At 43.7% G+C, this 22195-nt stretch overlaps 1 protein-coding gene and 1 long non-coding RNA gene across 5 annotated transcripts in view; one reads left to right on the forward strand and one right to left on the reverse strand.

The window, feature by feature from the left end:
• LOC147026816 (aromatic-L-amino-acid decarboxylase-like) overlaps positions 1–22195 on the reverse strand; it is an 88230-nt gene that overhangs the window by 30120 nt on the left and 35915 nt on the right. For all 4 annotated transcript variants that reach the window (XM_085882620.1, XM_085882621.1, XM_085882619.1 and 1 more), the window contains 4 exons: positions 16471–16590; positions 16199–16333; positions 15928–16071; positions 1625–1691 (listed from right to left, as the gene is read on the reverse strand). In XM_085882620.1, coding sequence (XP_085738746.1) covers positions 1625–1691; positions 15928–16071; positions 16199–16333; positions 16471–16590 — 466 coding nt within the window. The remainder of the gene's footprint in view (positions 1–1624; positions 1692–15927; positions 16072–16198; positions 16334–16470; positions 16591–22195) is intronic.
• Positions 1313–7736, forward strand: LOC147026817 (uncharacterized). The gene is made up of 3 exons (XR_015058510.1): positions 1313–6455; positions 6556–6655; positions 7521–7736. It is a non-coding gene; the product is annotated as an uncharacterized LOC147026817 (long non-coding RNA).

Here is a 22195-nt window from a genome sequence, read left to right on the forward strand (position 1 = left end):
CCAAGTCGTGAAGCATCAAAGAGATTCCATTGTTAACGTATCTGTGGAAGAAATGCAGTTCTTCTTTTTCGGAGTCTGAAACCATTTATTAACAGCACATATCAAATTACAAATAACAACAAACATGCGCATGGGAAAAAAGGATAGCAAGACGAGCAATAACAAACACGATCCTCTTTCTGCCCATAATGCACAGAGCAATTGTTTTTTATACTATTCTGGAGTGCAAACATCTGGCAAGGGTGAATGGGGGTGGGGGACCGGCAAGCATGAGAAAGGGAACTGCAGACATGGGCACTTTGAGAGGGAAGGGGTGATAGACACGCTCAGATCATGACTGCAGCCTGGGAATACGAGGCCAGCCGTGAGAAGGAGAGGGTGACAACAAAGTTAAGACAAAATATGAAGAGCCCGAGTGGATGGAGACACAAGCCCACTACTTTGATCATACCTTCCGTTCACCAGTGAGCAACTAGATTCTCAAAATATGGTTCTCAACCAGATTCTGTCATATAATCGTCCTTGGACAACAAGGCGTCTGTTGCAATCGCCTCTCAGGAGTTATTTAATTACCACCAGGCAATAGCTGCTAGCAGCAAAGCGCCCTTCTCTTGAGCAACAGAGCAGTTTCATTTAAACATTGGAAATACTAATTTGGATATATATTTCAATGAGATAAAGCACATAATATTTACTAAGACACCATTTTATCTTGCTTGTATATCATCTAGATCAGTATGGAGATCAAAAGGCTGCAAAAAGAGATTTTACTGACAGTCAATTTGATTCCAGTACAAAATTAACACCTTATTCTATACTGTTAGAAACAAAGGATAACCAAATTGAGAATACATGAATATAATTAATTATAGTTCTTCCACATTATCCAAGGATCTATTTTTTCTGTACCTTTCTGTGGCAAGGATGTTGAGGTCACAGAGAGATTCATTCACCTTGGAAGTGACATTCATGTTTCCGCATGTTGTGAGCTCGAAGTTGATAGACGTCTGGGTCGGGCCTGGGGAGTCATTTGGTGTGGAGCTGTCAGTATCGATGCAGGAAGACAAAAGTCCAAGTCTTTAAGTTCTTGGTGCTCCCAGTCTTACTCGACGGATGTGAGACTTGGACTCTGACCAAGGATCTGAGACAAACTCCTTCGATACCAGGTCTTTTTGGATAATCCTTGGCTCTCGCTGGTCAGATTTTGTGTCCAACGAGCGGTTGCTGAGAGAGACTCAGATGAGATTTTGTTACCTGCATGGTCCGTGAGCGTCAGTTGCGGCTGTATGGACATGTGGCTTGTTTTCCTGACGCTGATCCCGCTCACCAGATTCTCTCAGCAAGGGAGTCTCGTGAGTGGAGGAGGCCAATGGGCCGACCACATTCCTCGTGGTTGCAGCAGGTTGACCAGCATCTCAACGAGATGGGGATGGGCTGTGCATCTGCCTGGGGGATGGCCAGACAGAGGCCTGTGGAGTTCTGGCAGACAGTGGATGTGGTGACGTACTGCTCAGCGCATGCTCCCATTCCTGTCCTGACCTGATTGTTATCGGAATGACCAATTGTGAATACTGCATGTGTGTGGGATAGTGTGGACTTGTGTAAAACAGCAGAAGGGACTTACAGATGGGACCAAGTTCCAGGATGTTGTCGAAGGCACAGGAGCTTGTGGTTCCCAGAGTAGCACATAGCTGTCAGGCAGGAAAGAGAAAGAGACTTTGGACCAAAATGGAATCTGTTGTGGTTGACATTTACTCACCAAAACACTGCTTGGTATATTACTCGCATGATTTTTGACATTTCATAAGACAGGGCCCACAGGATGAAAATGTCTTTCTCTGTTAGAATAACACTCATCAAGTAGCTCGACATTTGAACACAGATTTTATACGTCGGGGGAGCAGTGGGAAAGCTTGCATTGCATGCAACATTCTTATGAGTTTTGAACAAACAGATGATCAATGCTATTCCTCATGCAAAGGAAGCATTTTGGATTCACCCGTTTATTATTTCCATCTTAGAAAATAGTTCATAATGATGTGTTGCCAGGTTCAAGTTACACAAACGTTGTTGTTTATCCATTCTGTGCAAATGTCCTTGGAATCCAGCCAAGAGCACATTGAATGGGAAATAATTTATTTAATAATGACCTGAGAAGGTCCATGGTAAGAAACTTCACTCGAGTGTAGGTCTGCTCTACCTATCCTGTTTGTTCCAAATCATGGAATAGTACTTGTGCAATTATTGATAAGCTGTGCTGTTTGTTTACTTCTTTGATTAAGGAAACCCAACCACCTTCACCCAATGTCAATTATATTCTTGGGGAAAATGCCAGGGGCATAGAAAAGGCCCCTTTATATGGTATGGACCATGTGGCAAACTGAATGGAATACATGAATATATATGAACTTTATATGAACCTCTACCACCAACCACCCCTTTATTTGAACTTTTCTTGAGCATTACGTGGTTCCTCCAAAGACCACAAGGGTAGTACAGCATGTACACAAGATTTTTTTGGATGTGTCTTATTTTCTGTTGTTTGGCATTTTCCACACTCCATGCAATGCCCCTTCTTTTCTATAGTTTGCCACATGGCACATACCATATAAAGGGGCCTTTTCTATGCCCCTGGCATTTTCCCCAAGAATATCATGGGTGATGAAGGTTGTGGTCAAGTTTCATCAAAATTGTGTGTGACCTATTTTGGGCGGTGACCCCCCCCTCCTTCCCCATAGGAATTTTCAGTCTTTGTGTTAAAGTTGCATGCAGAGAAACCGTTCCATGTAAATGGAGGGGCACTTCGTGATTCCCTTGATTGCTGCAGCAGTCTCTGCTTCTAACAACACCGCCATTGCATACTTGTACCGCACAAGAACAAAACTCAAGCTAATAGCTAATGAGCAAAAACTACATACAAAACTAGAAGGGCACTCGGTAGGGGCATACCTCCACCACATAATGCCTAATCTATGAGAACATATTGGGCCAATACATTTTTTAAATATCATGCTATACAGGAATATATCGTTTTGGCCCTATCTCTCAATGGTGAAGAATCACTTAAAAATTAAATAATTCTCGTTTCCAGATCCAGATTCAGATCGTCACCAAAATTGAATCAATTCGTCGTTGCGACAAACACAACCTATCCACCAAGTTTCATCCGAATCCGTCCACAACTTTTTGAGATATCCTGTACACAAACAAACAGAGAGAGACAAACAGACAGAAAGGGGTGAAAACATAACCTCCTTAATCTTCGATGGTGGAGGTTAAAAAGCAAAAACTATGGCACCGAGGTGGAATTTGTTTTGAAAGCCATTTATTAAACGTATTGGCCGATGCATATTCCAAGTTTCAACTCGTTTCAATGTATAGACTTTGAGATATGAACGCAAATACATTTCGGGTGGACGGACAGACTGACAGACACCGACGTTGACTCCGAGGGTTTTCGTTAAAAACTCAAGAATGCGTAAATGGACGTTGCTGAAATTTGGAACATACTACCTCGATGTACAAAGGAAGAAGTACAAAGGATTTACTACTGAAATTTGCAGCCAATTTCATCCAGTAGAAGCCGAGAAACGAATTTTCAGTCTCTGTTAAAGTTGCACACAGAGAAACTGTTCCACATCAAGGGAGGGGTGCTTTGAGCCTTCCTTGATTAATATTAATATTTAATATTTTTTTCCTAAAACGAGAATTTCTCTTTATATTGGGATGTTTTGCTTTGATAGGTTGGAATCGTTGATGATAATTCAATGTCATAGTTGTGATGGGACTGAGAATTTAGAACATGCATGGTTGCTAGTACGTCTCTCCCCGAAGGGGATGCGAGACTATTGGTGTGTGTGTGTGTGTGTGTGTGTGTGTGTGTGTGTGTGTGTGTGTGTGTGTGTGTGTGTGTGTGTGTGTGTGTGTGTGTGTGTGTGTGTGTGTGTATTTTCGCTTTAAAAATGGTTTTCTCTGCAACCGCTTGTCCGATCAATGCAAAACTTTAAAAATAGGAAGAACTCTCATGGAGAATATTTTATTGCTTACTCTGACGTCATAGGTCACATGGTATGGCAGCCATATTTGACTAAAGGAAAAAAAAATTGGATATAATTTTCTCCAAACCAGATCAACGAAAAAAATTGAAACTTGGCATATGTCATCAACTCCCCACAGGGTGTATATGGTGAAAAATATGACGTCATTGGAGAAGTGGTATTCCAGCCATAACTGGTTGAATTGAAATTCTTATCTGAAAAATCTAAAACCAATGTGAATGAAGAACTAAATTTATGACATTCATAACCCATGCCAAGAAACTATGTGACATAATAGTGTGCATGGATGATATGTGAAAATGGGCCAAAACAGTAGTGGACCATAATAGTAGCGTGTTCAGTTAACGATGGTATTTTTGTTTATAATGAATGTGTGAGGCAAGACTATGCACTCCAGGAGAGCCGTTCTAGTTTTGTCATGGAATAATTTAATGTGTGTTTTGCTAGTTATAGCCTGGCAGATATGTGAAATAATTGTGGGTTTTGACATAGAAGTATGAAAGCTGGCATAGTTACAGATTATGACACCATTAAAGTTTTCAGAAATGGAGACACTCAAAAGAAGTCCTATGTCTGCCTTAGTGCCATTTAAAAAAATGGATGCCGAAAGCAATTTCGATGTTTAGAAGTGTTCATTATTTTGCAATTAAAGTAACTTGGAGGTGTCCATTTATGATCATAGCATCCCATAATGTTACATATTGCGTGTATGATGTAAATGTAAATATGATGTAAAAATGTATATCTTCTTTTACAGTGTGGAGACGGTGGCACTGACAGAGAGACAACAACAGAGGCTGCAGGTTTGCAAGAACAACTGGGTCAGGAGGATTGTAGGAGTGAAGAGGGTTGAAAGAAGGATGATGGATGAACTGAGGGGGGAGATTGTTTTGCAGATGAGCTTGATGGGGAGATTGGTGAAATACCGGCTGAGATGGGCTGGACACTTGGCGTGAATGGGGGAAGAGAGAATGGCAAAGGATGCGGATATATTGAGGGAGCAAGAAGGTAGGTGGAAAAGATGTAGACTGTGGTTGAGATGGGAGGATTGTGTGAGGAGGGATATCTGTAAGGTTAGGGTGACTGGAGAGTGGAGGGAGTTGGTTGAACACAGAGGGTGGTGGAGGAGTATCGCATGTTCAAGGCAGGGCAAACGTTGGTGGCATCAGGCCTCACCCCTTATAAAGGTAACAGGAGGAGAAGAACATGATGATTGGATGGAAAATGTAGCCAGCATTCCAAAAAAAAAAAAAATCAGTTTTCTGCAGGTATGGGTTGCAAGGTGTTTCACATGTCAGGAATAAACGGCCTTGACCTTGCTTCGCTCGGTTTCGGCTGAACTATGTGTGTGTGTGTGTGTGTGTGTGTGTGTGTGTGTGTGTGTGTGTGTGTGTGTGTGTGTGTGTGTGTGTGTGTGTGTGTGTGTGTGTGTGTGTGTGTGTGTGTGTGTGTGTGTGTGTGTGTGTGTGTGTCTGAAAATAATAGAAGAAAACACTGCTGGGCCAATCTACACCAAATTTTGCATATGTGCTTGGGGTACCCAGGGTCTAGTCATGGGCACCACTCCCCCCTCCACCCTGAGGGGTGGGGAGATGACACGATTTTCCCGTCATAACTACAGTATGAGAGTTGTACTCTCATATACTACAGTAATCAGCAGAGATTTACGACAGGAAAGGAATGTTATTTTTGCCTGGGTACCCCTGCTGGAGATGCGGATTACTAGCAACAGCTCAAAATATATTTGCTCCACCTGCCACAATAACATCCTCTCGCCCCCTGCCCCGGGTGCTCCTAGAAGGAGTGGGTGTTTCTTGTTCAGTATTGGAAAAAGGAAAGGCGGCAAACAGCTTAGGCACGTTCGCCCCCATCATGGCAACAGTATACAGTACCGACATAGGCCAAGCAGCAGTCAGAAACCCTGCAATGTCATCATGGGACTCATTGCATGGGAGTGATTGAACCCAGTACAGTACTATTATGTCCAATGTTTTCATTTTTTAAACTTGTAAATGCGATTAATTGTCTTTGGAAAAAGCGATGATGGAATACAATCGACAAAACTGCACTGCCAATTAGTTTGTACTTTTGCAATTTACATTTAATTTTTATTTTACATTTATTCATGTAGATGTTGGTGATTATAAAAACATCCATTCAAAGTCCAACAATTCAAAGGATATTAATATACAAAATAAAACGTACAAAAATATACTTCCCACAATAGCATTCACATTCACAATGGGGCCCACGGTAGCACACTTGATCCATGCCTGAGTGTCCTGTATCTAATTTTTTGTGTTTATCCTCAGACCTGGTCACCCTGGATGTTGCTGAGGTCGCTCAGATGTGATCGCTTTGCTGTTCCGCATCTAGAAGTACTTCCTTCGATACAAGGTTGCTTTGGGGGTCTCAGAGTTTGCATTTGTCAGAGCACAGGCTGAACTGATGACTTGCCATTATTCCTGCAAGTGTGGTCCTTGTGTGATGTTCATAGTGCTGGTGATTCCTGCAACAGGAGGGAATATGTTGCTGTGGGCCTAGCAACCAGATGGTTCCTCTGGCTGTGGCTGATAACCTGTCGTAAAGCTAACCTGGTAAGTTTGCTTTCAGATGCTCAACAAGCATCGTTTCCAGTTCCATTGCTCTGCACAAGTACTTCTTCAGCCTGTGGTTCACAATCACCTTCGATGTAATTTCTTGCAACTACCTTTACTGCTGACAATATTAAGTCGAAACTGCTTCATTTAAAATTTGTTGTGACTGCCTCTACTCTTTATAACACTATCAAATCAATCAACCACTGCTTATTTGTAAGTCGGTTACTCCAACTCATCTTCGCCACAAGCTACATGGATAAGTGAAGCCCGTTGCCTTGAAGTGCTGCTGCACATCGCTCTAGGACCATGCCACGCTCCTGGCCTCGGGTCTTCTTGTAGACATCACTGATTTCATGGAGAAGTTGTGCCCTATGCAGCAGCACAGTGGTTGAGTTGTTGATGAAGGACCAGTGAGAGGTTGGTCTTGTTCATTTTGAAAAAAAATTAAAGGGTGTGTGTATGTGTGTTAGTTATGGATTTGAAAACAGACAAAGGAAGAGGCCATTTGGCTCAGCAACCATGTGCCGTGTCTGCTATGTCCTTCGTTGATTTTGTGACAATATCCTTTTGTAACTCGATCCCCTGGCAGGGTATAGATGATACATGGTCAGAGTACGAGTCAAAATGTCAATTTGCCTGATAGGTACCATGGAATATTTTACTTTTGCGCGTTTATACACAGGAGATACTGTGCTGTAGCATCCCAAAAAGAGTGAAATTTAAATCAAATGAATGCCAATTTTGCATAACACATGTGGGTAGAAAGGTTAAGTCGTTGATTATAATTGATTTATTCCCTTTGCACTCCTCAAACACCCTCCCCCAACTCCCACCACCGTCCCTTCCTGTTCCTTTCTTTCAGGAACCACGGTCCTTCAGGAAATATACATATGCAAGCATATACTGCCAGTCGTATTATAACTGCAACCGATTGAGCTCATGTCTTTTGGGATATTTTATGTTAAAAAAAAATATATGACTGTGCTGTTTATGGCACAAAGATTGTGGTGAAAATGACCTTTGCTGTGTCTCTTTCCTCGTACAATCCCTCTCAACTGCACTCGAGCATAATCGAATCCCAGACAAGAGGCACTTTAATTGTGCCTTCTGCAAAGAGTAAAATCTAATTCAACTGGCGATGAGTCACAACCAGGTCATTGCTTTCTTGCCACAACAAGTTCAGCCGTACTTGCAAAAAGCTTCTCAATTAATTTTGCTTTGAGATTTGTGCAGTGATGTCAATGGGGAAGCTGTGCGTGAGGCGGTTGCTATGTGATGGGACAGAAGCTTACAAGTGCTCCATTTAAACACGGCCACCTTACCTTATCGCATCTTTCCTGCTGAGCTGCCACCAGGAAATTAAGGAGTCTGGTTTCTCCGATCGATGACGGCCCTGCGTCATATCATTCTCAAAGCTGCAGTCTCGTTGTGTGCAGATGACAGAATAATCCTCGGTTAACTTTCTGAAGAAGGGTTTCGCTCCTTTTTGATTTGATGCAATTTGTAAACACCATGGTACTATGTGGCAGGTATCCTCGATCTTTTGGAGAGGTTTTTCACGCAAATATATATCAGCAAATGTGTCACCTGTGAGAACTATAGACTTTGGTGATTCACTATCCAGATGAGCACGACAGGTGTGAAGGAATAATAGGATGATGGTGTCGAAGATGAGTCTTTAATGGCCACAATTATTCCCATCTCGTCTGAGTGGCTGGGAAAGGTCCACAAAACGAAAGCTACCAGACCTGACTTCAAGTTTAATGTCCATCCAAGGGATAGCACACATATTGATGAAACACCCTGTCTGCAAAGCACCATGATAACAGTTTATAGCTGGGCTGAGGTTCCTGTGTTAATGCATGATGTGGTGAATATCATTATGGTGGCATGGGAGGTAACAGGGGAGAACAGCAAACGATAATTGTACAATTTTTGGTTAACACCGAACACTAAGCACCGAATTTGGAGTACAAATGAAAACACTGAACACCAAATTTCCAGATTGGAGAGCAGGGTCCAGATTTGAGCCCAGGTTGGACAGCTTACGTGCGAGTGTGCACACCTCCAGCTTTACTGCGTGCCCAGGTGTGAAGGAAAGAAACTAAACTCAAACTTAAAAAAAAAACTGGGAATAACTAAATCTGATCACAATCATTGTTTTTCACTTTGCATCCTTCTCGGGGGTTTTTTTTTTTAAGATACAAAACGTGAGGCTCATGGAGAGCGAAGAGACAGAAAAGGCAATGTCTTGATAGTAAGGCAGCAGTTGGACGCATCAAGCAAGGAAGTGAGGGAGAGGAAGTGGAGGAAACCAGCAAGAGGGTTGGGATAGGTCGGGTTAATGGAGTGGATGGGAATGAACAAGCTCAGTATAACAGTCCAGCAAACAGGAGAAGAAAAAAAAGAATGGAGGTGGGTATGCATATGTTTTTGAGTTTAACCAGGAGAGGTTTCCTGGAACAACTTGCACATCCCGGAGGAGATGTGGAGGGTCAGAGTTTGAGAGAGAGAAAGAGGGGGTAGAGAGGGAGAGTCAGATATGAGATAGATTTGAGATTGAGATTGAGATCGTTTAAAAAAAAAAAACATCACAAATCTGTTTGTGATGTGAGAGCAACAGGCCTTGTGCTTCTTCCTCATCACAGGAGCTGCCAATGATGTGCAGAGCTTTAAATGACACAGAATCTTGGAAAGACAGTTGTAATGCTGGGGCATCAGACGATAGAGGGAAAAGCAGTACTCCACTGAGCTAACAAAAAAAGCTTTTTGTCGGCACAGTTCTGATTATTTTTATTTTTTTGGAACGATGAAGGATATCCAGTTTTTTTTTTTTTTGTATACCTTGTCGAGGCTCGTCTGAGAGCTAACACACAACGCACATCATAGGGGACATGATACAAGAGAGGAGGGAGTGGGAAGGACAAAACAGTGGGGAACAGAGACATTAGGAGATCTATGGAAGGGAGAGGGATGGGACGCAGAACATGGGGAATAGAAGAAGGACATTACAGGGACTTTCAGGAAGGAAAGCAGGAAATTTGAAGGAGGTGGGCTTGGGTGGATTATCGGGGGGAGAAAAGATCGAGGATTTGGATGGGGGATGATAAGAGGTGGTGGTGAACAGCTGTTTTGAAAGCCTGGAGGGAAGAATGGGAATGAATAGAGTGAGGGAGTTTATTCCAAAGGTGGGGAAAAAGAGGAATGAAAGAGTGAAGGTGAGCAGTGATTCGTGATTTTGGTAGTTTTACCAGAAGGGGGTTGTTGGCGGACCTTGAGCGCCCTGCGGAAATGTGGTGGGGACAAATCGCAGAGAGAGCAGGGGGGGCAAGGCTGAAGAGGAGACGGTAGAAGACAGAAAGACCACCGACCAACCTGCGGTGAATGAGTGAGAGGCCCAAAGACTCAGCCTCATTGCGGGAGATGCCAATGATCCTTAATGCCTTGGTTTCTACAGCGTGAAGCCAAGAAAGGTGGGAGGCAGGAGCTCCAGCCCAGAGGGGAGAGCAGTACTCCATCAGGCTGTGGACAAAAGCTTTGTAACTAGTCAGGAGCTCAGGTGGGCACTAGAAGGACTTTGCTCGACGGAGGATTCCCAGTCGGCGACTGGCTTTGGAGGCCAGGTTTGAAATGTGACTTTCCCAGGAAAGGTCATGGCAGATAGTGAGACCCAGAAGCTTGAACGAAAGGACTTCTTCCAGAGGATTGTTGAGAAAGTGGATGGGGGGGTTTTCTAAACGATCCTTTCGAAGAGACATAGTGAGAGTTTGAGATTTGTTTGGATTGAAAGACATGTTCCACGTGTTGGATCAGTTTGTGATTTTATCCAGATCTGCAGTGAGCGAAGAAGCTGCTGCTTGCCGGTACGGATGGTACGGCAGAGGGTGGATTCATCAGCAAACAGATATAGAGGATTTTCCAGAGGGTCAGAGAGATCATTGAGGAAAACCAGAAAAAGAACAGGGCCCAGAACGCTATCTTGAGGAACTCCAGCCTGGACAGGAAGAGGGGATGAAAGAACTCCATTTAGGGCCACATGTTGACTGCGACAGGAGAGGAAGTCTGTGAGCCATGAGTGGAGATGGTCTTGGATACCATAGGAAGAGAGTTTGGTGAGCTGGGGAGGGTGCCAGACTGTGTCAAAAGCACGTGATATGTCCAGGGATACGGCTCGGATTTCTTGTCTGGCATTGAGGAGTTCCATCCATTGTTGGGAGAGCAGAAGCAGCAGTTTGTGCATTATAGTCAGGTCAGCCAAGATTAGATCTGTGACTTGCTATAAGTAACATGTAAACCTGCACTTACCTGTTTCATGGTCAGGTTGTCAGTGACTAAACCGTCTCTGCAAACAGGTTTCCTGGTCAGGAGGGTGTATGGTTATGGACACCAGCAGCATTAAAAACAAAACCTGTCACAGGGCAGAGGAGCTCGTTGTGAGCCAATGGCCATCCATATCTAGTGCCTAACTGTGTCTGCGGACGTCCTCTTGCAGTTGGGTTACTTTTTGTTCGGAGGTTGGTGGCAGGATTTGCACTCCTGCCACTGTAAAACACTTCATTCCGCAAAACCCACAAACACAAAGAACTGAGAAGCCATTCCGAAGGAGTACATCCGATGCTGCTGCCCTTCGCAGCACAGCTCACCGGATGACGGGATTGGGGCAAAGCCTTTGGGACACCCAATCTTTGGGACACCCAAAGCCTTTGGGACACAGGAGGAAAAGCATGGGGTAAACAATCCTGGGTCAGATTGCGGTGATGTGTGGTGGGGTGGTGCTGAGGTGTCGTCCACCAGATGGTGGTCTCCTTGCGTTAACCTGAGGTGGTCCCTTTGGGTGGGTGCCTGGAATGTCTATCCCAAAGAGAGGATGATCACCTGACTCTGTTATCACCTCAGCTGAAGCGCTTGGACATCGGTATTGCAACACTTTCTGAGGTTTGGATACCGGATTGCGGCAAGATCATGGCGGGTGGTTACACCTACTATTGGTCTGGTCACTCTGATGGTTACCATACTCAAGGAGTTGCTGTAGCTGTGTCCAATAAGCTGACTCCAATGATAATTGAGGTAACACCGGTCAACGAGTGTATTATTAGACGAAGGATTCGTTACTACTTGGGTGTTGTTTCCCTGGTCTTTGTATATGCACCAACTGAGGTGAATGATCTCAACATGAAGGACGCATTCTATGCTGCACTCGAGTCTGTGGTTGATCAATGTCCCAGGCGAGATACTCTTCTCGTCTTGGGGGATTTCACTGCATCAAATGGTGCTGATAGGGATGGTTATGCGGCGTATGTTGGTCCCCATGGGTCAGGAACTATGAACAAGAATAGCACAAAGTTCCTTGACTTTGCAAAAAGTCATGGACTTTGGGTGGCTGGTTCATGGTTTCAGTGCCCACAAGCTCATCGCTGGACTTGGTGTTCCAACGCTGGTAGTGTGTCAAAGGAGATTGACCATGTGGTCGCTGTGGTTGCTCGAGGATGATCCAGAACTGCAGGGTCTACTGGAGTGATCAGTTCCTCAATACTGACCACAGTAGCAACTCTGAAGTTGCAGCTCTGAAGTTGCAGCTGAAATCTAGGAGAATGGTACCATCCCAGCCGAGGCAGGATGTAAGCAAGCTCAAGGATGAGAGGGTAGCTGAGGAGTTTGTGAACAGGCTGAGTGAGGATTTGGGGGGGGGGTCTGGGTGCTTTGGGGAATCCTGAAGAGTTGTGGAGTGCCTTCACGACCACCATCATTGATGTTGCCGGTTGATGTCTTGGAACTCACCGGATGGCAAAGAATAATTTTTTGGCTTTAGGGACACTGGATACCATTTACCAGAGTCACAGTGTCAGGCTTAATGGCAGTGCTTAGCTGTTCAAGGAGTTCAGGCATAAAACTGTACGTGCGCTAAGGGTGGGCAAGGAGGCCTATGTGCGAGGAATCTATGAATGGGTAGAGCATCACCTGTGGTCAAGTGATTCTCATTCTGCTTACAGGGGAATTAGCGCATTGAGTTCCTCCAAGCCCGTCACTCAGTGTACTGCAGTTGGAGCGGAGGATGGTGGGATCTTGACAGAGGAGTCCGAAATGAAGGCCCGTTGGGCTGGCTACTTTGAGCGGCTATACCAGGCTGACCCACCAGCTGTTGAGTTGGATGTCAGGGGTGTTACTCTCCCTATTGCTGACAATCCAATCAACTGTGAACTGTGTAAATTTGTGAAAACACAGGCTGAGGTGAACCAGTTGAAATTGGGTAAAGCTCCTGGGATCTGTGGCATCCATGCTGAACTTCTCAAAGCTGGTGGAAATGCTGTGCTCATGTCGTTGCATGCAGTTCTGTGCTCTGCTGGGAACACAGGCATCATCCCAACTGACTGGAAGAGGGGCCTTGTTGTCCCTCTCTGGAAAGGGAAGGGTGATTGACAAGACTGCAACAGCTACCGAGGAGTAACGCTGCTCTCAGTGACGGGCAAGGTCTTGCTCGGATAATTCTCAAAAGGGTTCACCATCATCTGCTTGATCACGAGCGCCCATAGCAGTCAGGATTTATACCAAATAGGTCAACGATGGACCATATCCTTGCTATTGAGGTCCTCACCGAACGCAGACAAGAGTTTTGGCAGGGGCTGCTTGCAGCCTGTGTTGATCTCAGCATAGCGTTTGATTCAGTGAATCGGGATGTCCTCTGGGGGATTCTCGGTCTTCATGGGGTGCCACGAAAACTGATCAATCTGATGTCCGAACTATACTCTGGTACTAAGAGTGATGTGAGATGTGGTGATACCATCTCTGACTTATTTCCAGTTGTTACTGGAGTTTGCTAGGGGTGTGTACTGGCCCCCACACTTTTCAGCACTTGCATGGACTGAATTATTTGGCGAATGTCAGAGAGATCAAGCTGTGGTGTTATATTGTTTGGGAATATTAAGATCTCTGACCCTGATTTCACAGATGATGCAATCATCTTTGCGGAGAATTTTGATCTCCTTTTGAGGGCCCTCGAGGTGCTGAATGAGGAGTTGGAACCACTGGGATGACTGGTTTCCTGGGTCAAAACTAAGATGCAGGCTTTCAATGACATCTTGTTTGCTGCTATCTTGTTTGTACCTGTTTGTGGTGAGGGTGTTGAGGTCACGGAGAGATTCACTTGCCTTGGCAGTGATATTCATGTCTCTGCTGGCTGTGAGCCAGAGGTCAATAGACGTCTGGGTCGGGCCTGGGGAGTCATGGATTCACTGGATCATGGTGTGTGGTGCTGTTGGTTCCTGTGCAGGACGACGGTCTAACTCTTCAGGTCCTTGGTGCTTCCAGTCTTGCTCTACGGATATGAGACTTTGAGTCTGACCAGGGATCTGAGATGGAGAGTTAATTCCTTTGATACTAGGTCTCTTCGGAGAATCCTTGGTTATCGCTGGTTGGAGTTTGTGTCCAACGATTGGTTGCTGAGAGACTCAACTGAGATTTCTTACTTGCATAGTCCATGAGCGTCCACAGAAGGAGAGAAGAAGAGAGGATAAGAGTAAGAGAAGAAGTAAAAGCATCTGAGGACATGGGCACTGATTCCATCTGAATATCACCAATGATGAGTCGAGGTGAGACAGAACCTTCTGCATCTTCTTGGCTGTGAAAGACAGTCACTAAGGCAATGGGTACAATGGAATAAGGAAGATGTGGGGGATGGAGCATGATAGGTTGGATCAATGAGATATGGTGGCAGAAACAGAGTTGAGACATTCTGCTTTGTCTCGAGCAGAGTCTGAGGTGAGGGAGCATATGGACACTTGACACTGATTCGCCATGGCACCACCATTAACTTTAGGATGGAGATTTGTTGGAGACTACAGCTTTGGAGATTAGCAGGATGTTTGTTGGCTTGCCATAGAATGCGGACATGCTTGTCGTGAAAATTATGGAGTGATCTAAAGTTACCCTCTTTTCGGTCAGGCTTCCACGTTAAAAAAACAAGCTGCTTCACCACAACTGTCTCAATGCAGGATTCGGTGTATCAAGGCCAAGAGGATAGATAGGACAGCTGTAGTTGCAGGGGCGATGGGATAAACCTGTGCATGACTTGCATCGTGCTTCAGGTCTCGAGTGGCATTGTATCAAACTTGCGTTGTCATGTGACAACGATTGTGCTATTATACACTGTGTATGCATACTTTGTGCACAGCAGGTCATTATGATCTACATGCTGTGTTTTTTTGAGATAAGATCAAGCAAAAAGATATTTGTTCATCACAGAGTCATAATTTCCAAAGTCCTGCATTTTCTTCCAACCTTTCATTGTGCCAAAGGTGCTTTAGAATTCCAAATATTTATTTCTGGATTGCATGTGTATTTATCTTCTGCATCCCATTAATTAACAAGTGTGGACATCTTCTCTACTGAAGCTTTCTGCCACACAAAGTTTGAGAAAGTTGATATTTTCAGGATATTGCAATGAGTCATGAGACTGTTTACATGTCATTTTGGTTTCAATAAGACCTTTTGATTATTCTTAGTGAATGAATGTTAGATCTGACGGGATGATGCAGAGGTAGCGCACTTACCTTTGAGCTATCTAGTCTGGGTTAGATTCCTAAACGGACTCTGAATTGTCAGACTGGTGCTTCACAGGCAAGGTATTTATCACAAAGTGCGGTGCCCCTCTGATGGATGTTAAGCCTGGCATCCCGTCTGTTTGCATTAGTTGGTGGACATTAAATATCCCACTGGGTCTAATGATGAAGAGTAGGTGAGTCATCATCAGAACCCTGAACAAATCACAAAGTCCTGTCAAAATCACAAACCTTCAGTCGAACTTCAGGTCTGGCCGAATGATTCATGAATGACTTGGGCTGACACGACAAGAGAACGGGACCAATCGGGGCCCTTAAAGAAGAAGAAGGAGAAGTTCATTGTAGAAGAGCGAATGCACATTGTACCGGGTTTAAATTCAAAGTTTGGAGCTCTGCTTGGATCGTTCTTGAGGCATCGCTGCGCTGCTGATGCAGTCCGTGCAGTTGAACTGCTTACCTGCCCCGGATCTGCAGATGAACGTCCATTTGATTTTGGTGCACTTGTTTGATGCCTGTGAAGCACCAATCCGAAGGTTTATCATCGCATCAAGAACCATATTCAGATTAGACAATTCAAAGGCAAGTACCCTATCTCGTCTTTAATCCTGTGTACAACATGAAGAAGTTAAAAGTGTTGTGACAGAATTTTGGGGCTGAGTTGCATCTGTTTGCAGCACTCTACACTCCAACAATTAGCAGTTTTCAAACACTCACATAGAATGGAACCAGGCCATTCGCCTTGTCTTGTGCGATCACTTTCTCTAACTCCACGCCTCTCATTGAAAACTTCTCGTCTGATGGAAGCTTTCGCACACGCACCGCTCCGATTATAGCTGCACGCTCTGCAGATGAATGAGCCTGTCACACAGTCGGATTTAACAGCACCCATGTAAAAAAACATGACCAAAGGCCGTTATAAATAACGACTTCACTAATGTGCACATGGATACCACAAAGGTTGAAAACTTTGAGGTGTTGACCTCACCTGATCAGACATGTAGGCCACAAGCTTGTTGAGATGCGTCCCGTTCACCTGGTTCGGCTGCTCTCTTTCAAGTTTTGTCAACGTCTTATGTCGTGCTGACAGCAGTGTCATCAGAGTTGCATCACTCGCTGTTCTCTAAAATGCAAGGATGTTCAGATGTGACACATTGCTATTGCAAATGTAGGGTACATATAGGTACGTTAGAAATGATTGTATCTGGCTTTAAGTTCACGACCAAACGTTGTTTGCAATTTTCACTCCACAATGCTTGCCTGGATGATCCCCCCACCATCTCCCCTGCTGTCGGACAGAAACTCCGCAGGAAGCTGAAATGCTTTGCCAAGCCAATCGAGCATTACAATCTCGAGCTCTGTGGCTGCCGGACATGAAGCCTGCCAGGCACACAATGATCCACAAACATATATTATCATACCAATGAAAGATTAAATCCTTGCCTGGTATGAGTCATTCACTTTTTATGTGCCATCACCTGTGATGTTCATTTCACGACAAATTATATCAATATGATCATTATGCAAGCAAAACAAAGAACTGTGGACACGACCTGAGGACTTTCCTTATTCCAACCTGCCTTCTGAATGCATTTCTTATTCATCTACCTGGTTATACATGTAAATGCATGAGATACAATATTAAATATCATGGAAGTGTCCAAAGGTAAACAGCAAAGTATTTCTTTCTGTGATTATGAAATCCACAGGGTACGTTATCCCTTCATGCACCCCCCCCTACCCTATTATTGAATCGTTCTGAGTCTGACCATTATGACACAGGCCGACATGATACTGTCAGGCATTGCTGAAGATTGCTGCGTGGAAACTGCTTGACGCTCGCGAGAAGGCTGAATGCCTCAATTCTGTGTTTGCTTCCAAATCTTGTGTACCCGATCCCTCACTCTCAGTACCCATCCTTCTCTGTCATACCAAACTGCCACTGCACTTTTTTTGCACCTGAAAAGGTGGAGAAGGGTCTTTCAACCCTCGACTCTGACTGCAACTGGACCGGATGGCATCAGCTCACGTGTCCTAAAAACCTGTTCTGATGCTCTTTCACATCCTCTCTCTTCCCTTTTGAACCATCATTTGTGCTATATCATCTTCCATCTGCTTGGAAATCTGCCAACATCACTGCATTACATAAAAAGGTGCAAAAACTGATCCTCTCAACTCTAATACTTCCAATCATCAACAAGGTCATGGAATTCATCATTGCAGTTGATATGAAATCCTTCCCTTTCTCCAAGAACCTCATCCCAGATCACCAAATTGGGTTCAGACGAGGTCACTACCTGGGACATGCTGATTCTACTCCTCCAACAATGGATGGAGGCTCTCAATGGCAAACATGAGTTCAGGGCCGTCTCTCTGGACATATCTCGTGCTTTCGATACAGTCTGGCATTCTGCCTTGCTCTTCAAACTCTCTGCCGATGGCATCCAAGGCCAACTCCACACATGGCTTACTGATTTCCTCAACTCTCAGAGCCATCGTGTGGCACTCAACGGAATATTTTCATCTCCTGTCCTTATCAAGGCTGGTATGCCCCAAGGTAGTGTTTTGGGCCCAGACCTATTCCTGATCTTCATCAATGATCTCTCTGAGTCTCTGGAAAATCCTTTTTATCTATTTGCTGATGACTCCACCCTCTGCTGTGACATCCCTCATCCTCCAGGCAGGAAAGCTGCATCCTCTTCCCTCTCTTCAGACCTTGACAAAAATCACAAGATGGCCCAACACTTGGAATATGTCATTCAATCCTGACAAATCTCACACACTCTTACCATCTCTTTCCGAAAGGACCATCTGGCAAAACCTCCCCACCCATTTACTTTCTTGACAATCCTCTTGAGGAAGTTCAGTCATTCAAACTCATGGGTCTCACTATCAGCCATGATCTTTCTTGGGAAAACCACTTTCAAAGTTGGCCTCCAAAGCCAGCCGCCAGCCACATCCTCCTCCATCGTACAAAGTCCTTCCTTGGCACACCTGAACTCTTATCCACCTAAAAGGCCTTAATCCACAGTGTGATGGAGCACAGTAAACGCTCCAATATCACAGGGGTTAGGTTCCTTGAAAATGCCACGATCGTGGAAACTAAGGGTCAATGGGAAGAGGGGGGTTCGGCTCCTGGACTTCGAGAAAATAGAGGAAGATCGATGGCAGCCAGAAATGTACACATTACAATGGAAACTAGAAGGGCGCTCGGAAGAGCGCATACCTCCGCCACGCAATGCCTGATCCACGAGAACATATGTGGCCCAATACATTTTTTAAATATCATGATAAATATTGTTTTTGGCCCTATCACTCAATGGTGAAGAATCACTTCAAAAATTAAATAATTCTCGTACCCAGATTCGGATTCAGATCTTCACCAAAATCGAATCAATTCGGCCTTGCCGCACACACGTGTCCACCAAGTTTCATCCGAATCCGTCCAACAACTTTTTGAGATATCGTGCTATATATCATTTTAGCCCATTTCTCTCAATGGTGAAGAATCACTTAAAAATTCTAGTAGTCGGATCCGGATCTTCACCAAAATCGAATCAGTTCATCCTTGTCACAAACCGAATCTGTGCACAAAATTTTATCCAGATCGGTCCACAACTTTTTTAGATATCCTGCACACAGACAAACAGACAGAAATGGGTGAAAACATAACCTCCTTCACCTTCGGTGGCGGAGGTAACAAGTGGTGCCAGGCACAACAAATCCTGCCCATTTAAGGCATAAAGTTATTTTGGGGATCAAATTTAAATTTGATACATCCTTAACCTGAATGTTGATTATAAGGAATATTTTAGTTTTAGTTTGAAGTCAATGAAATCATTTTTGACGAAGTTATGAGCGAAAAACGATTTGACCTTTTTGTGACCTGACCTTGACCTTTGACCTAATTGGACCCAAAAGTTAATGGGGTCGTCCGAGGTTCATTACCCACCTGTGGATACAATTTGACAGTGTTTGAGCTAGCCGTTTTCCCCTTAAGTTGTATTTTCGTAACCAAGTTTTAGTTTTCATGGAAAATTTGTAATCTTGACCGATGACCATGACCCCCAAAACTTTGGACCCTACCTATCTTCACAAATATGCATTTTTCACTATAGGAAGGGGTAGGATTATAGGTGACAAATAGAATAAGGTTCAGTATAAGCTTAGTTTGAAGTAAATCGGATCATTTTTGATGAAGTTATGAGCGAAAAACGATTTTGATATTTTCGTGACCTTGACCTTGACCTTTGATCCAATTGGACCCAAAAGTTAATGTGGTCTTCCAAGGTTCATTGCCCACCTGTGGATTAAATTTGATAGTGTTTGCAAAAGCCGTTTTGCCGTAAAGTTGCTAACAGACAGACAGACACAGACAAGCCGGTAGGCAGACATGGGTAGTCGGCCGTTGCTAGGCAACGGAGGGGTCCATAGCAACGGTTCTTTCTCACACATAACTAGGACATACCATAAACCTACCATACCAGTTTCATGTATATCTGACTCATAGTCTCTGAGTTATAACGAACTTCGTTTTTTTATTGTTTTCGACCAGGGTTCATTCAAAGTCTATCTTCTCCGACAGTTTTCATAGGATCCGGCTGGAAATTTTTGACAATATGGCTGAATGTACTGCCCCCAGTTGCTCGTGGCCCGATTTTTAAATTTCGAAAAAAAATTTTTTCATAATTTTTCAAAAATTTCAAAGTCCCGTTGCTAGGCAACGGTGGTGTCCATAGCAACGGTTCTCATTTGCACACAACTAGGTCATGGTATGAACCTACCAACCAAGTTTCATCGAAATCGCCATTGTATTAACGGAGCACTGGACCGAATAGCATACATACAGACAAACCAATAGGCGACATGGCTGCTCGCACTAGATGGAAAGCTGGCCGACGCGACGAGCCGATATTCATGTACATGCGATCAATCAATTTAGCACAATAAATATGATTATCACAGCCCTCTTAGTTTGCGACCAGAAACCCGCCTTGTGAAATTTCAGGCATGTTTCCAACGAGACTCTAACAAATGGCAGCCCTGGTAATTCCATTTATCTATTCGCTAAAGATTTTATTTTTTTATATGATGCTGTAAGACATTCTCCTTGGGCACAAAAAAAAACAGGTCCCTCAAAGGTCCAGTTTCAGAGGTATTGATTTTTTTTGTACAGTCCATAATAAGTGTACGATGTACGATAAAGTATTTTAGCTGTTGCTAAGCAACGGAGGTGTGCATAGCAACCATTCATTTTTGTGTACATGCTAGCCACATTGTACACATTTCACCCAAGTTTCATCAAAATCAGACTCTTTCTCTTAGAGATATTCGCAATTAACCATTTCTGAAATGTTCGACATGTACTCGCCCAAAACCTATCTCCTCCTACAAATATTTTTTGTTAGGGCTGTAAGTTGGCATGAAGGGAGCGAGATAGATTGCACACAGAACTCTAAGCTTCGATTTATTTTATTTTTATTTTTTTCGATTTTTGACCACTTTAAAGGGCCGTTGCTATGCCGTTGCTGGGGCCCGGGGTCCCATATTCGAAGCACACGATTCCCAGAAATATTGGTCCTACTTACCAAATTTCATTGGAATCGGTTGAGTGCTTTAGCCCCTAGGCTTGACCAAAGTTTCGTGGACAGACAGACAGATGGAAATGTCCAGAATAAGGGTGCTCTCAAAGCAGCCAACAGACAGACAGACAGACAAGCCGGTAGGCGGACATGGGTAGTCGCCTACCCAATAGAACCTGAGGCGATGGGCCCGTTCGATGGGGGAATGACCTGAGGATTAAGCACAAGAAAATTCATGATTCTCGCTTCAAGGGTTAATGCTGCAGATTGTTTTTTCGTTAAAATACCCCCACATTTAGAGGTTTTTAGGCCGTTGCTAGGCAACGGAGGGGTCCGTAGCAATGGTTCTTTCTCACACATAACTAGGACATACCATGAACCGACCATACCAGTTTCATGTATATCTGACTCATAATCTCTGAGATATAACGAACTTCGTTTTTTTATTGTTTTCGACCAGGGTTCATTCAAAGTCTATCTTCTCCGACAGTTTTCATAGGATCCAGCTGGAAGATTTTGACAATATGGCTGAATGTACTGCCCACAGTCGCCCGTGGCCCGATTTTTGATTTTCGAAAAAATAATTTTTTTATGATTTTTCAAAAATTTCAAAGTCCCGTTGCTAGGCAACGGTGGTGTCCATAGCAACGGTTCTCATTTTCGCACAACTAGGTCATGGTATGAACCTACCAACCAAGTTTCATCGAAATCGCCATTGTATTAACGGAGCACTGGACCGAACAGAGGGACAGACAGACAAACAGACAAACATATCGACGGAAAAACTGATAATAATAAGGGTAGAACAAATTTCGAAAAAAAATTTTAAAATGTTTTTTTCAACTGGATCGACTACCCAACAAGCATATCGACGGAAATACTGACAAGGGTAGAAAATTTTCAAAAAAAATCTCAATAGATTGACTACCCAACAAACATATCGACGGAAATACTGATAATAAGTGTAGAATAGAACAAATCTCAAAAAAAAAAAAAATTGAATTTTTTTTTTTCGACAAGATCGACTACCCAACAAACAAACAGACATGAAAAATCGTGCTTAACACGACACTTGGCCAATTAGTTGACCTTTCCGTGTGGTGGTCCAAGCTGTAATGTCATGGAATGTGTGGTGCTTATTTGTTCGTACATTAATAAAATGACGCGACGTCACAAATAACAATTATCAGGTGCGCGTTGTCATGGTAACGGCAGCAGATTGAAAATTTTCACAACTCATTTAAAGCCACCATGTGACATTCAACAACTTGTCGTCGGTGCTTGTTGCCTTCATTCTGATCGTAGAAAATATTTGAAAATACCTAGGAACATTGTTTTTCAACCAGCTTTACGATCCCGTTATCAGGTTTGAAATATGTTGTAAAACAAAAATATGTATTTTA

Source organism: Eptatretus burgeri, chromosome 5 (assembly GCF_056783735.1).
Source record: "Eptatretus burgeri isolate ZD-2024b chromosome 5, Ebu_testis_v1, whole genome shotgun sequence".
Taxonomy (NCBI): Eukaryota; Metazoa; Chordata; class Myxini; order Myxiniformes; family Myxinidae; genus Eptatretus; species Eptatretus burgeri.